The sequence below is a fragment of the Neomonachus schauinslandi genome, chromosome 14 (assembly GCF_002201575.2).
Source record: "Neomonachus schauinslandi chromosome 14, ASM220157v2, whole genome shotgun sequence".
Lineage (NCBI taxonomy): Eukaryota > Metazoa > Chordata > Mammalia > Carnivora > Phocidae > Neomonachus > Neomonachus schauinslandi.
The window spans coordinates 9,790,281-9,802,664 of NC_058416.1; the positions used below are offsets into that span (position 1 = coordinate 9,790,281).

At 44.4% G+C, this 12,384-nt stretch overlaps 1 protein-coding gene across 1 annotated transcript; it reads left to right on the plus strand.

Annotated features, from left to right (window-relative positions):
* The first annotated feature begins 6,961 nt into the window (after window positions 1–6,961).
* Window positions 6,962–12,116, plus strand: DSEL (dermatan sulfate epimerase like). Its single transcript, XM_021686408.2, has 2 exons — window positions 6,962–10,656; window positions 11,853–12,116. The coding sequence occupies exon 1, from the start codon at window positions 7,009–7,011 to the stop codon at window positions 10,645–10,647; it is 3,639 nt and encodes a 1,212-aa protein (XP_021542083.1). The 5' UTR covers window positions 6,962–7,008; the 3' UTR covers window positions 10,648–10,656; window positions 11,853–12,116.
* Window positions 12,117–12,384: the final 268 nt, after the last annotated feature.

Consider the following 12,384-nt stretch of genomic DNA (forward strand, 5'->3'; position numbering starts at 1 on the left):
TACATACCCAAATAAACCCTCAGAGACATCCCCCCAGGTGTGTGGGCAAGAAAAGAATGAGAATTCTTGTCTCGGAACAGTGACTCTCAAAATTTGGTGTGCACCTCAGCCTCATTTGAAAAGTGCAGATTACCTGGTCATACACCTAGAGATTCTTAATCCATTAGGGCTGGGACAGATTTGAAAAACTGGCATTTTAAACAACACCCTGGTCTTTCTGATCTATAGGGGTTCAAGAGTTTTAATTTGAAAGCACTGTCCTAGAGGAAACATTTCAGATAATAATAAATGTGCTTGGGGGTGTGCATGTACGTGTACGTATGGGCCTGGGTGTGTGACGGGATATGATTTTTTAACATCAAAAAAAAAAAAATCAGAAGGGTGATTCTCACAACCCTAAAGCCACATCTTCCCCTTATTATTTGGGGGAACTTACTGACTTACTAACACTTATGTCTGGAACACCAGCCCAGGATCTTATTTGAGGTAAGATAGCTGGGCTTACGGGAGTCTTGGGTCAAGCAAAGAGAAACAGACCCAGTATCTGGTAAATAGAAAGGCATGTGTTAACCAACGGGCTAAAAGCTAGCTCTGGAACTAACTGCCAAGAGGTGATAGAAAGTCTGGGGTATAATTTAAGACTCGATTTGAACAATTACCAATAATATGCACATACTTTTTCAAGTCAGTGGACCAGGGTGAGGTTTCTCAAACTCAGCAGTATCAACATCCTGTGCTGGAGAGGGCTTTATTTGGGGTCAGGGGCAGGGCTGTGCATGGTAGGATGTCTAACAGCATCCCTGGCCTCTCCCCGCTGGATGACAGCAGTCCTTCATCCCCCAGCAGTGACAATCAAAAATTTCTCCAGCCATTGTCAGAGCTGTCCCAGGCTGAGAACCATGGGTCTAGGAGAGGTGGGGGGAGGGGAGAGGGAAACAGCCCCATCATGGGCTCCCCTTGTAAGTTTCACTTTGCCTAAAATTTTCTTTCACAGTAAAAGCAAAACTGTATGTACGCAGATGTGGGAGCAAGGAAGCCTCCCATTTACCAGTCCAGGGTTTTAGTGGACTTATGGGGAAACTTCTTTCCTCAGAATTTGGCTGTGGTATTTTTAATTTTTTATAAATCCAGTTTCTGTCATACAGACTCTTGCACCACCGGATAAACAAACTCAGGGCACACACAGCCACATCTTCATTAGCAACTCTGCAGGCTAATTCCCTGTCATTTTGAGATGTTTTGTATTCAAAGCAATTGCAGAAAGAGTATTTCTAGATTCTACGGACTGCTTTAAATCTGTGGTTTTGTCTTTATTATTGGTGTGGCCTATTACTGCTGGCTAATCGTGCAATAAAATTTGCAGCTTAAGTTTGGTGTCGGTTTCTGCACATTCACAGCTGCTACCTCTCCGAACTCTGGGGAAAACACTAGTTCTAACAGTGCTCATGGATCAATATAATATACATCTGGCCAAGGTAAGTGGTTCAAGAAATCTGCATCTGAGCTCTCACAGCCAAAACCATCTCAAGGAAGGGCTGTGCTAAAGAAGAATAACAAAGTCATCCCGGATTTAAATGCCTGTTTTGCAAGCAAGCCAGTGCATTGGGGATCTGTGTGTGGTTAGTTGCTGAACGCACAGCAATTGCTTCTTGCATATCTTAGCCCCAATTATTAAGAGTCCACCAGAATAACAGATCATGGACAAATAAGATTTCAGTCAAGGGACTTTATGTAGTGTGTCTTGGCTTGTTTTACTGCTTGTATTTTATCTTCCTGTAAGGCAATGTAGTATTTACCTTATGTTCTAAGGCTCAGAACTTGGAATTTACCTATCTTAAGACATAAAATTCTTGCAGAAATTCTCCTTAAAATGTTGGCCAACTTCCTAGTCTTAGTTTTCATTTGAATTAAGTCACCCCAAGAAAGCTCCAACTACTGATTGTGTGGTAACAAGCTTTTTAGCACAGTTGGAGAAAAAGAGTTTCTGATTCTGTTCAGAACTCAGCAACCCACTTTAGACATTTATGACTTTTTCCTCTTCTGCCATAAAATGAAGGTGATAATTCATGTTCCACATTCAACACACACTCAAGACAAAGTGCTGGGTTAGGTGATGGGAATTAAAAAAAACAAAAAAAGAAGAAGGAAAAGAAGGAAGGAAGGAAGGGAGGAAGGAAAGAAGGCAGGCAGCCAGGCAGGCTCCTGCTAGTCCAGAAAGCATCATCTCTGTTGTAAGTAGGGTGGCTGGGGGTAGGGCTGGAAGACATTTAAATAAAGAAAACAAATTTTCATAAATTCTTTGAAATCATGAGCAAAAGCTCATGTAGATTTAAGAACCTTTTATATAGTGGGAAATTCCCAGAGTGATAGACTGTACTGTTCTCCACTTATATTAAAATAAGATACTGCTCCAGGATTCTGAATTTAGCAGCTGTTGGCGTATGTGTCTCTTGCCACACTCATAAAGTTTTTTAATGTGCAATAACATAACATATAGCTCATCTCTCCTATGGTTGGATGCATTATTTAAAATTAACTAACTTTGTACCATCTTCACGTGTGGAAGAAGCAATAATAGGAGCTATCCATTTTTAGTTCACAGGAAACAAGACTCTATTTATTTTTCATAGTACCATTTACCTACCACCCTTTCTGCCAATGATTTGAATTGTTTAGCCATAGTTCTTATTTATCTCAACACACTCACAACTGGGAGATGATGCCTGTTCAAAGTGAATTAGCCTGAAAGCTCATCTGAAAATACTGAGAAGTTAGGTGCATCCTGCTTCAGTGCAGATGCGTGGGGTAAAACTGAAAGGCCCCAATATCTGTACCATTCATCTACAAAATGAAAAAGATCATACTGATGTGAATAAACCTGAAAAAAATCAGATGGAAGTTGAAATATTTGCCTAGCCGATGTTAGAGCTCATAATAATTCTCCATGATTCACTTTGCCCTGGCATCATGAGGAACTTTGGATCCACAGAATCCCGGTCCACATATTTTGTTCTGAGAAATGGTCTGCATATTTACCCACTATGTTTACTAACACTAATTCCTTGACAGTTTCCAAAGTTCCCTTTAGGAAAAAATTACAGGAATCTCTGCATTTGGGCTCCTCTTTCCCCCAACTCTAATGAGGCTGGAACCCACACTGGGTCACATAGGGGACAATCCAGACATTTGCAGGAATTTCTGTCCTTGGAGTTCAGAGGAGAACCCTTGTTTGAGAGTGGACCTCAGTGGCAGAGGCAATGCTCTATGGGAGCCCAGCTGCCAAAGGTCCAAATCATTTCAAACACCGTTGCAGTGCTTACAGAAGGGACTGAGAGACTGCTAATGACTTGAAGGAACTTTGAATAGAGCACAGGAGTCAGGTGAAATATTAAGGACAAAACAAATGATCTAAGGACTGAATATAGATATAAATCATAGAGTGCTGGAGTAATTCATTCTAAGAGGGAAACCTAAGAGGTATTTACAGAGAAATTTAAGCATCTGAGCTGAGACCAGGATGATAAAGACCTAGCGTTAGCTGGGCAGAGGACACCACAGGGAAAAGAATGAGGTAAGCATAGTTATGGGGATGCCAAAGCAAAAGCAAGTTTGGCCATTTGGACGGGGGTAGGGTTCCCAAGAGGACAAAGTAGAAGAGTAATGAGGTAAAAGCCACATTTCTTCTCCAAGATAAATTACGTGAAATTTATTCCACTAGTAATGGTCTACCATTTAGTCCTACCAAGAAGTGGTCGAAGCAAGGCACTCGTTTTTTAATGGACGAATCTGACCGTTTTACCAAAACGGAATGGAGTTGGAGGGAAAGGAAGGTATTACCAATCCCCAACTGGAGATGGGCTTGTTCATTTGTGAGTCTTGATGTTTCACTGGATTCCTATGATTACTAAGTTACTGTGATAGTTGAGGTCAGACCCTGTGTTGGCTCACGCGGAAGCGTAATTTCAGGTATCTGTGAGAAATTCCATATGTAGAATACATCAGGATTCACAGCTGCTCTAGCACATCTGAAGCCTGGAATTGCACACAGGTGTCATAGTAAAACAGAGGCACACTGTCCTCTGTTTGTGGGTCTTTACTGAATTTCGGTTTTCATTTCTTTAATGAGAAAGAGATTCCTTCCCCTTGTTTGTCCCACTCCGTCTCATATTTATACTGCTGGATAAATTATTTCAATCAAAACTGATTAGCCTTTTTGTTTTCCTCTGATCTTCAGCATCCGTGCTCCTGAAGCCATTCTCATATTAACCCGCTATATTGATTTTGCCTTCCCAAATGACAGCAACCTCAGCCAAGCTGCCTCTCATACCTTCTCTCCTCATCCATTGCTCTGCCTAAGGGTAATTCCTGACATCCTACAGCGTTATCCCGCCTGTCCCCACTTCTCCTAGCATCTGTAATCACGCCCACAAACTCTTGGCTCCCTTCCGACCCCAGCCCACCAGTCCGCCCCCATAACCAAAGGGTAAATAGCAGCAGGACCCAGGCAGCAGTGCGAGGTCTTCAGACAATTGCACTTACAAATTTCCCCCTCCTCCGGCTCGGATTCCCCACCGCAGCCCGGAACTCAAGCGCCCAGAGACACCCACGGACGGGCTTTCGGATCCGGGGATGGGTGGGCGCTCGGCCCTGACCCTGGCCCCGCCCCAGCCTTGTTCTCGCCCCGCCCTCCCGCCCCGCTTCCTAAATCGCCATCTGTCTCCTCCCTACAACCCCTCGGCCCTAAGGCCCCGCCCCCATCTCGCTCCCGCCCCGCCTTCGGCTTACGTCACAGTCTCTCGCCCTGCCCGGTCCCGAGGGCCCGCCCCTGTCTCTGCCTCCGTCTTGCTCCCGCCCCGCCCACCGCTTCCGTTTCCCCCTCCCACGCCCTTCCCGGGCCTGAGGCCCCTCCCCGGCCCCGCCCCCATCTCGTTCCCGCCCCGCCCCCGGCCCGCGTCGCTGTCTCTCGCCCTCCCCGGGCCGCGCGGCCGGAGCTGGCAGGGAGGAGCGGCGGCCGCGGCGGAATCGCAGCCTGGGGACGCCAGCGCTCCGCCGGACTCGGCGCCCGCGAGAGCGCCCTTTCCGCGCGGATCTGCCTCCCGGGGTGCGGGACTGCCCGGAGCGTCCGGCGTTCCCCGAGGGCGGGCGTGCCCTCGCGGCGCGGGGCGGGGGACCAGCGCGGGGCCGCAGCCTGTTGGAGCGCGGGGAGCCCTGTGGGGGACGGCGCGGCCCGGCTCCCTGTGCGGAGCAGTTTTCTCGAACTCTCCACCTCCTCCTCATTGGGCCCAGCGCTGTCGGGAGACCCCGTCTACATCTGCGGAAGGTAAGCGGACTTGGCCATTTAGGGGTCTCTTGTCCCCAAACCAGAGCCAGAGGTCGAGGGTGGGGAGCGGAGGATGGGGGCGGCACGTTCGTAGGAAGCGAACGAAAAAAGTGCAACAGGCGGGGCGGTTCAGGAAACTCTAGCGTTAATGTTTCCTACAGAGAGGAGACTTGTCCAGGACTGAAACTTGGTTAGGTTCTTCAAATCCGAAGACGGGCAGAGGCGACGCTGCACCTTAGTCTGGGTCTGAGCTCCCTCTGGTGGCCTCTCGTAAGGATGGAGGACGAGGCTACAGGTGAGGTTGGAGCGCCTTTTGCTTGCTCCCACGCATTCTCATGATTTCTCCTTTGAGAAACGTGACTGGTCTCAGTAGTTTCCCCTACAAAGCCATCTTTTGATCCCATAAAAGGTAATCCCTCAACCGGAATCAGAAAAGGTCCTTTCAACTTCTGCTTTTTGTCCCTGAGTCCTTTGCGACCAAACCAACAAGAATGATAGCAGAACTCATCTTTGTGTTAAGCGCACTTGAATAAAAACAGGTTAAATGAGTCAAGCAAGCCACAGTTAAAATAAATGCTGCAGGAAAGTTGCATCTTGTAGCTGCTTGTCATCTGCCACCATTCACTGTATGCATTTAAAAGTGTAAGAAAAAAAAGAATCACTTGAGCTAACTTAGATTGTATTCAATTACAGATTTTATCGTGATTCTAAAATTTCTGTCAAGAGATTGTAGAACCTTTAAGTCATCAGTTCATGTCCACTCCCAGCATATCTGTAGCCTCAGAGAATTTCTTTTTGTTTCTCCTCCAGAAAGGAGTGTCATGAAAAAGGAACAGAAAAGAACCGGCACTCTTGGTCAAAGGGGAGTTTTCTTTCCCAGTTGGTGGTTACTTCATGATTGGAAACGAAGTACCTAGGTGGCTGAAGAGATTAGATTTTTATAGTTGTACAGATGAAGCTGATAAAAGAAGACATGAAAATACTTTCTCTGGGTCATAATGGGCGATGAGTAAGTAAGCCTGAACAAGACAGATTTGAAATGAGGGCAGAACTTTTGATTTTTTAAAACCAAGTAGGACTTTGAACACTTGTTGAGGATGTTCTTTTCCCAAAAATGGAAGAAGAAAAAATTTTCAAGGCAAAGGTGTAAAAAGTGGAAGGGAATAACAACCAAGAATTTCAGCTTCAAGAATTTCAGTACATCATCAGCTCCTTTGGGCAGACACAGGCGCAGACATCTTACATGTGGTTGATGGTTTCCTATCCTAGGAACGACTTTTTAATTTGGATTTCGGAGTGCTTCTTTTTCTTTTTTTTTTTTTTACAACGTGTGGTTTGACTCTTCATGTTAGATAGATTTATGTAAAGGAGGTAAAGCCTGAATTCATAGTATGTTTGACTCTACCACTGTTTGCTCTGTGATATGGAAACATTAGAGGTTTTAACATTCCTTGAAGTTTTATTGGAAGCAAATCTGTGTCAGGGACACAGATAGTGTAAATTTCCTCTTTTTGGCAACCCACCTTGCTTTGAATGAACTGAATGTCAGCTGGATTTCACAGCATATATGATTTACAGTCTTTGTGTTATCAAGGCCTTAAATGTATGTTTTATCCTAGGCAGATGGGATATACATTGAGCACTGTGTTTGACATGTATGCCTAAGGAAGGGAACTCCCCGATGGATCATGGCGTTAATGTTTACGGGACATTTCTTATTTTTAGCTTTAGTGATGTTTGCTTTTTCCACTTTTGAGGAATCTGTGAGCAATTACTCTGACTGGGCAGTTTTCACAGATGATATAGATCAGTTTAAGACACAGAAAGTGCAAGATTTCAAACCCAATCAAAAGCTGAAGAAAAGTATGCTTCATCCAAGTTTATATTTTGATGCTGGAGAAATCCAGGCAATGAGACAAAAGTCTCGTACAAGCCATTTGCATCTGTTTAGAACTATCAGAAGTGCAGTAACAGTTATGCTGTCCAACCCCACATACTACCTACCTCCACCCAAGCATGCTGATTTTGCTGCCAAGTGGAATGAAATTTATGGTAACAATCTGCCTCCTTTAGCATTGTACTGTTTGTTATGTCCAGAAGACAAAGTTGCCTTTGAGTTTGTCTTGGAATATATGGACAGGATGGTTGGCTACAAAGACTGGCTGGTTGAGAACGCACCAGGGGATGAGGTTCCAGTTGGCCATTCCTTAACGGGTTTTGCCACTGCCTTTGACTTTTTGTATAACTTACTAGATGATCATCGGAGACCTAAATACCTGGAAAAAATATGGGCTGTTACTGAGGAAATGTATGAGTATTCCAAGGTCCGTTCGTGGGGCAAACAACTTCTCCATAATCACCAAGCTACTAACATGATAGCATTACTCACTGGGGCTTTGGTGACTGGGGTAGATAAAGGATCTAAAGCAAATGTATGGAAACAGGTTGTAGTAGATGTGATGGAAAAGACGATGTTTCTGTTGAATCACGTTGTCGATGGTTCTTTGGACGAAGGTGTGGCCTACGGAAGCTACACAGCTAAATCAGTCACACAGTATGTTTTTCTAGCCCAGCGTCATTTTAATATCAACAATTTGGATAATAACTGGTTAAAAATGCACTTTTGGTTCTATTACGCCACCCTTTTACCAGGCTTCCAAAGAACTGTGGGTATAGCAGATTCCAATTATAATTGGTTTTATGGTCCAGAGAGCCAGTTAGTTTTTTTGGATAAGTTTATCTTAAAGAATGGAGCTGGGAATTGGTTAGCTCAGCAAATTAGAAGGCACCGACCTAAAGATGGACCAATGGTCCCCTCCACTGCCCAGAGGTGGAGTACTCTTCACACCGAGTTCATCTGGTATGATCCCCAGCTCACCCCACAGCCTCCTGCTGAATATGGTACTGCAAAAATGCACACATTCCCTAACTGGGGTGTTGTCACCTATGGGGCTGGGTTGCCAAATACACAGAGCAATACCTTTGTGTCTTTTAAGTCTGGGAAGCTAGGGGGGCGAGCGGTGTATGACATAGTTCACTTTCAGCCATACTCCTGGATTGATGGGTGGAGAAGCTTTAACCCAGGACATGAACATCCAGATCAGAACTCCTTTACTTTTGCCCCCAATGGGCAAGTGTTTGTTTCTGAAGCTCTCTATGGACCCAAGCTGAGCCACCTTAACAACGTACTGGTGTTTGCTCCGTCACCCACAAGCCAGTGTAACAAGCCCTGGGAAGGTCAACTGGGAGAATGTGCACAGTGGCTCAAGTGGAGCGGCGAGGAGGCCGGTGACGCGGCGGGGGAAATCGTCACTGCCTCTCAGCATGGAGAAATGATATTTGTGAGTGGGGAAGCAGTGTCTGCTTACTCTTCAGCAATGAAGCTGAAGAGTGTGTATCGTGCTTTGCTTCTCTTAAATTCCCAGACTTTGCTAGTTGTTGATCACGTTGAGAAGCAGGACAATTCCCCAATAAAATCTGTCAGTGCCTTCTTTCATAATCTGGACATTGACTTTAAGTACATCCCTTACAGGTTTATGAACAGGTACAATGGCGCCATGATGGATGTGTGGGATGCACACTACAGAATGTTCTGGTTTGATCATCGTGGCAATAGTCCCATTGCTAGCATACAGGAAGCAGAGCAAGCTGCTGAATTTAAGAAACGGTGGACTCAATTTGTTAATGTTACATTTCAGATGGAATCCGCAATCACAAGAATTGCATATGTCTTTTATGGGCCGTATGTCAATGTTTCCAGCTGCAGATTTATTGATAATTCCAACTCTGGACTTCAGATTTCTCTCAATGTCAATAATACTGAACATGTTGTGTCCATTGTAACTGACTACCATAACCTGAAGACAAGATTTGATTACCTGGGTTTTGGTGGCTTTGCCAGTGTGGCTGATCAGGGCCAAATAACCCGATTTGGTTTGGGCACTCAAACAATAGCAAAGCCCATAAGACAAGATAGAGTTATTTTCCCTTTTGGGTTTAAATTTAATATAGCAGTTGGGTTGATTTTGTGCATTAGCTTGGTGATTTTAACCTTTCAGTGGCGGTTTTACCTTTCTTTTAGAAAGCTAATGCGGTGGATCCTAATCCTTGTTATTGCCTTGTGGTTTATTGAGCTGCTGGATGTGTGGAGTGCCTGCACTCAGCCCCTCTGTGCAAAATGGGCAAGGACGGAGGCCGAGGCAAGCCCGAAGTCTTTGTCTTCCGAAGGGCACCACCTCGATCTTCCGGACGTCGTCGTTACCTCACTTCCTGGTTCAGGAGCTGAAATTCTCAAACAGCTTTTTTTCAACAGTAGTGATTTTCTCTACATCAGAGTTCCTACAACCTACATCGATATTCCTGAAACTGAATTTGAAATTGACTCATTTGCAGATGCTTGTGAATGGAAGGCATCAGATATCCACAGTGTGCATTTCCGTTTACTCCGAGGCTGGTTGCAGTCCTTAGTTCAAGACACGAAACTACATTTGCAAAACATCCATCTGCGTGAACCCAGTAGGGGTAAACTGGCCCCATATTTTACAGCAAATAAGGACAAAAAAAGAAAATTGAAAAGGAGAGAGTCTTTGCCAGAACAAAGAAGTAGGATGAAAGGCACCTTTGATAGAGATGCTGAATATATTAGGGCTTTGAGGAGACACCTGGTCTATTACCCAAGCGCGCGTCCCGTGCTCAGCTTAAGCAGCGGGAGCTGGACCTTAAAGCTTCATTTTTTCCAAGAAGTTTTAGGAGCTTCTATGAGGGCATTGTACATAGTAAGGGACCCTCGGGCATGGATTTATTCAATGCTGTACAGTAGTAAACCAAGTCTCTACTCTTTGAAAAATGTACCAGAGCACTTAGCTAGATTGTTTAAAATAGAGGGAGGTAAAGGCAAATGTAACTTAAATTCAGGCTACGCTTTCGAGTATGAATCGTTGAGGAAAGAATTATCGAAATCCACGTCCAGTGCAGTCTCCCTGTTGTCCCATCTGTGGCTCGCAAACACCGCAGCGGCCCTGAGAATAAACACAGACTTGCTGCCTACCAGCTACCAGCTGATCAAGTTTGAAGACATCGTACATTTTCCTCAGAAAACCACTGAAAGGATTTTTGCCTTTCTTGGAATACCTTTGTCTCCTGCTAGTTTAAACCAAATACTGTTCGCCACCTCCACAAACCTTTTCTATCTTCCCTATGAGGGGGAAATATCACCAAGTAATACTAACGTTTGGAAACAAAACTTGCCTAGAGATGAAATTAAACTGATTGAGAACATCTGCTGGACACTGATGGAGCGTCTAGGATATCCAAAGTTCATGGACTAAATGCTGCAGGTCAGCAGAAATTTGCACTAATCCTTTGCAACCCGGTTTGTGGATGTGACGAGTTTGTTTATTCTTGTACTATGTGTGTGAGCGTGTGCGCGCGTGTTCGGTTTGTTACTTGCACAGAGATTATTTTAAAAATAGGCCCTGTATTTGGCCTAGCAGGATTTATTTTTACGTCGCTACTTCCCTTGCCTTTGTTTCTGAATTTTTTTTTTTTTCTGCTGAAATGTTCCTGCTACAGAGGTGTAGATGAAGTTATAGGATGGAGGTCAGGGGAGGTAAGATTTTGCAGGGTTTTGTCTGGCCGTCTCCTCCTCTGTAACTGTGCTGATCTATCTTGGAACCTCAAACACTGCTAAAGGCCTTTCAATTGCTGCTCTGCCCAAGCATCTCTTGCTTTCAAGATGGACTACAAAAGTTCGTTATCTTTTTTAAAAGATCTTCTAACACATTTATCTTGCACCAAAAAAAAAAAAAGGTTTTTTGGTGTTTTTTTTTTTTTTTTTTTTTTTTCCTGTGTATAATGTTCAGTGATATCACTGGGGAAATGGTGAAAGCTCCTATCAGAACTATAGAATTCTTTCTGGAAAATACAGATGGAAATACAGAACGAACATTTTTTTGAGGTCTGAGACAGTGGCCTGAAAAGCCTCCTTAAAGTTTTTTTACTTGGAAGGAACAGGGAGTCAGTCTTTGAACAATCTGGGTGCCAAGGGCTGGGAGAGTATTTTAGACTTGCTTGTCTGTTAAAAACTCTCTTCTCTCTCTCTCTCTCTCTCTCCCTCCTCCTTGAAGCTACAGCTGTTCCCACCCCTCACGCCCTGTCCTTTCTGTCACTGTCATGCAAAACAATCCATTAGTACTGAGTGCTGAAGTCCCGACATTTGTGGGGATTTTTTTTTTCCTGATGATTAATTTTGCATTAAAGAATCGCACTTAGAATCGAATTTCTTTTTGTGGAATCCTCACCGTATGACTCAGAGAAAGCAGTACCACTGCTGCTAGTGTTTTTTGAGCCTGGAAACAGAACTGGAAACCTGCCCAGCTGATCCTGCGTCTCTTTGAATGAGTTTGCAGACCGCCAGTGTCTGCAAAAGTTACAGGCAAATGGGAGATGACGTCAGAGGCATCTGTTTCTTTCACCATATGCATCTTATTATAAATGTAGTCGTCATAAAATCTGGTTCATTTTATTTTGGTAGGCTCTGAAATCAAAATGCCACGCCGTTAGATGCCGTTATAAGCCGGGGGAGTAATTACTGTGCACTGGACAAAAACCATTAGGCGGGGTCGAGACCTGATGAAAATCTCTGTACAGATTGCAGTCTTCCTGATGTTTCAGACTGTCGTTTCCCCAAGCTCTCCAACACTTGGGAGTCTGTCCTTCTGACCTAGATAAAAGTGGTTCTTTCTCAGTAGTTTGTTATTATGTCAAAATGTGCCTCCAGAGTGATAAGGCTGTGGATATGTTCCATTCCAGCTAAACCTAACTTGGCTGTCATTTTTCTTCCATTATAGTGTGAATACAGACCGCTCCTCCTCCCCCAGCTTTACTTCCTTCCCTCCGCTCTCCCTGCTTTCTCTCTGCAAAGTCAAAAATGAATGAAAAATTGTATTGTATCAGTGTAGGTTGAGAGGGCAGCTGAAGACCTGAGTCTACACAGGTATTCTCAAGGAAGGTTATCTATCCTATCCTAACCTATCTCAGGGTTATCAACAAGCATGTAAAATTGC

Excerpts from the sequence above, each read along its gene's own strand:
- DSEL (XM_021686408.2), top strand. The coding sequence starts at position 7,009 with ATGGCGTTAATGTTTACGGGACATTTCTTATTTTTAGCTTTAGTGATG.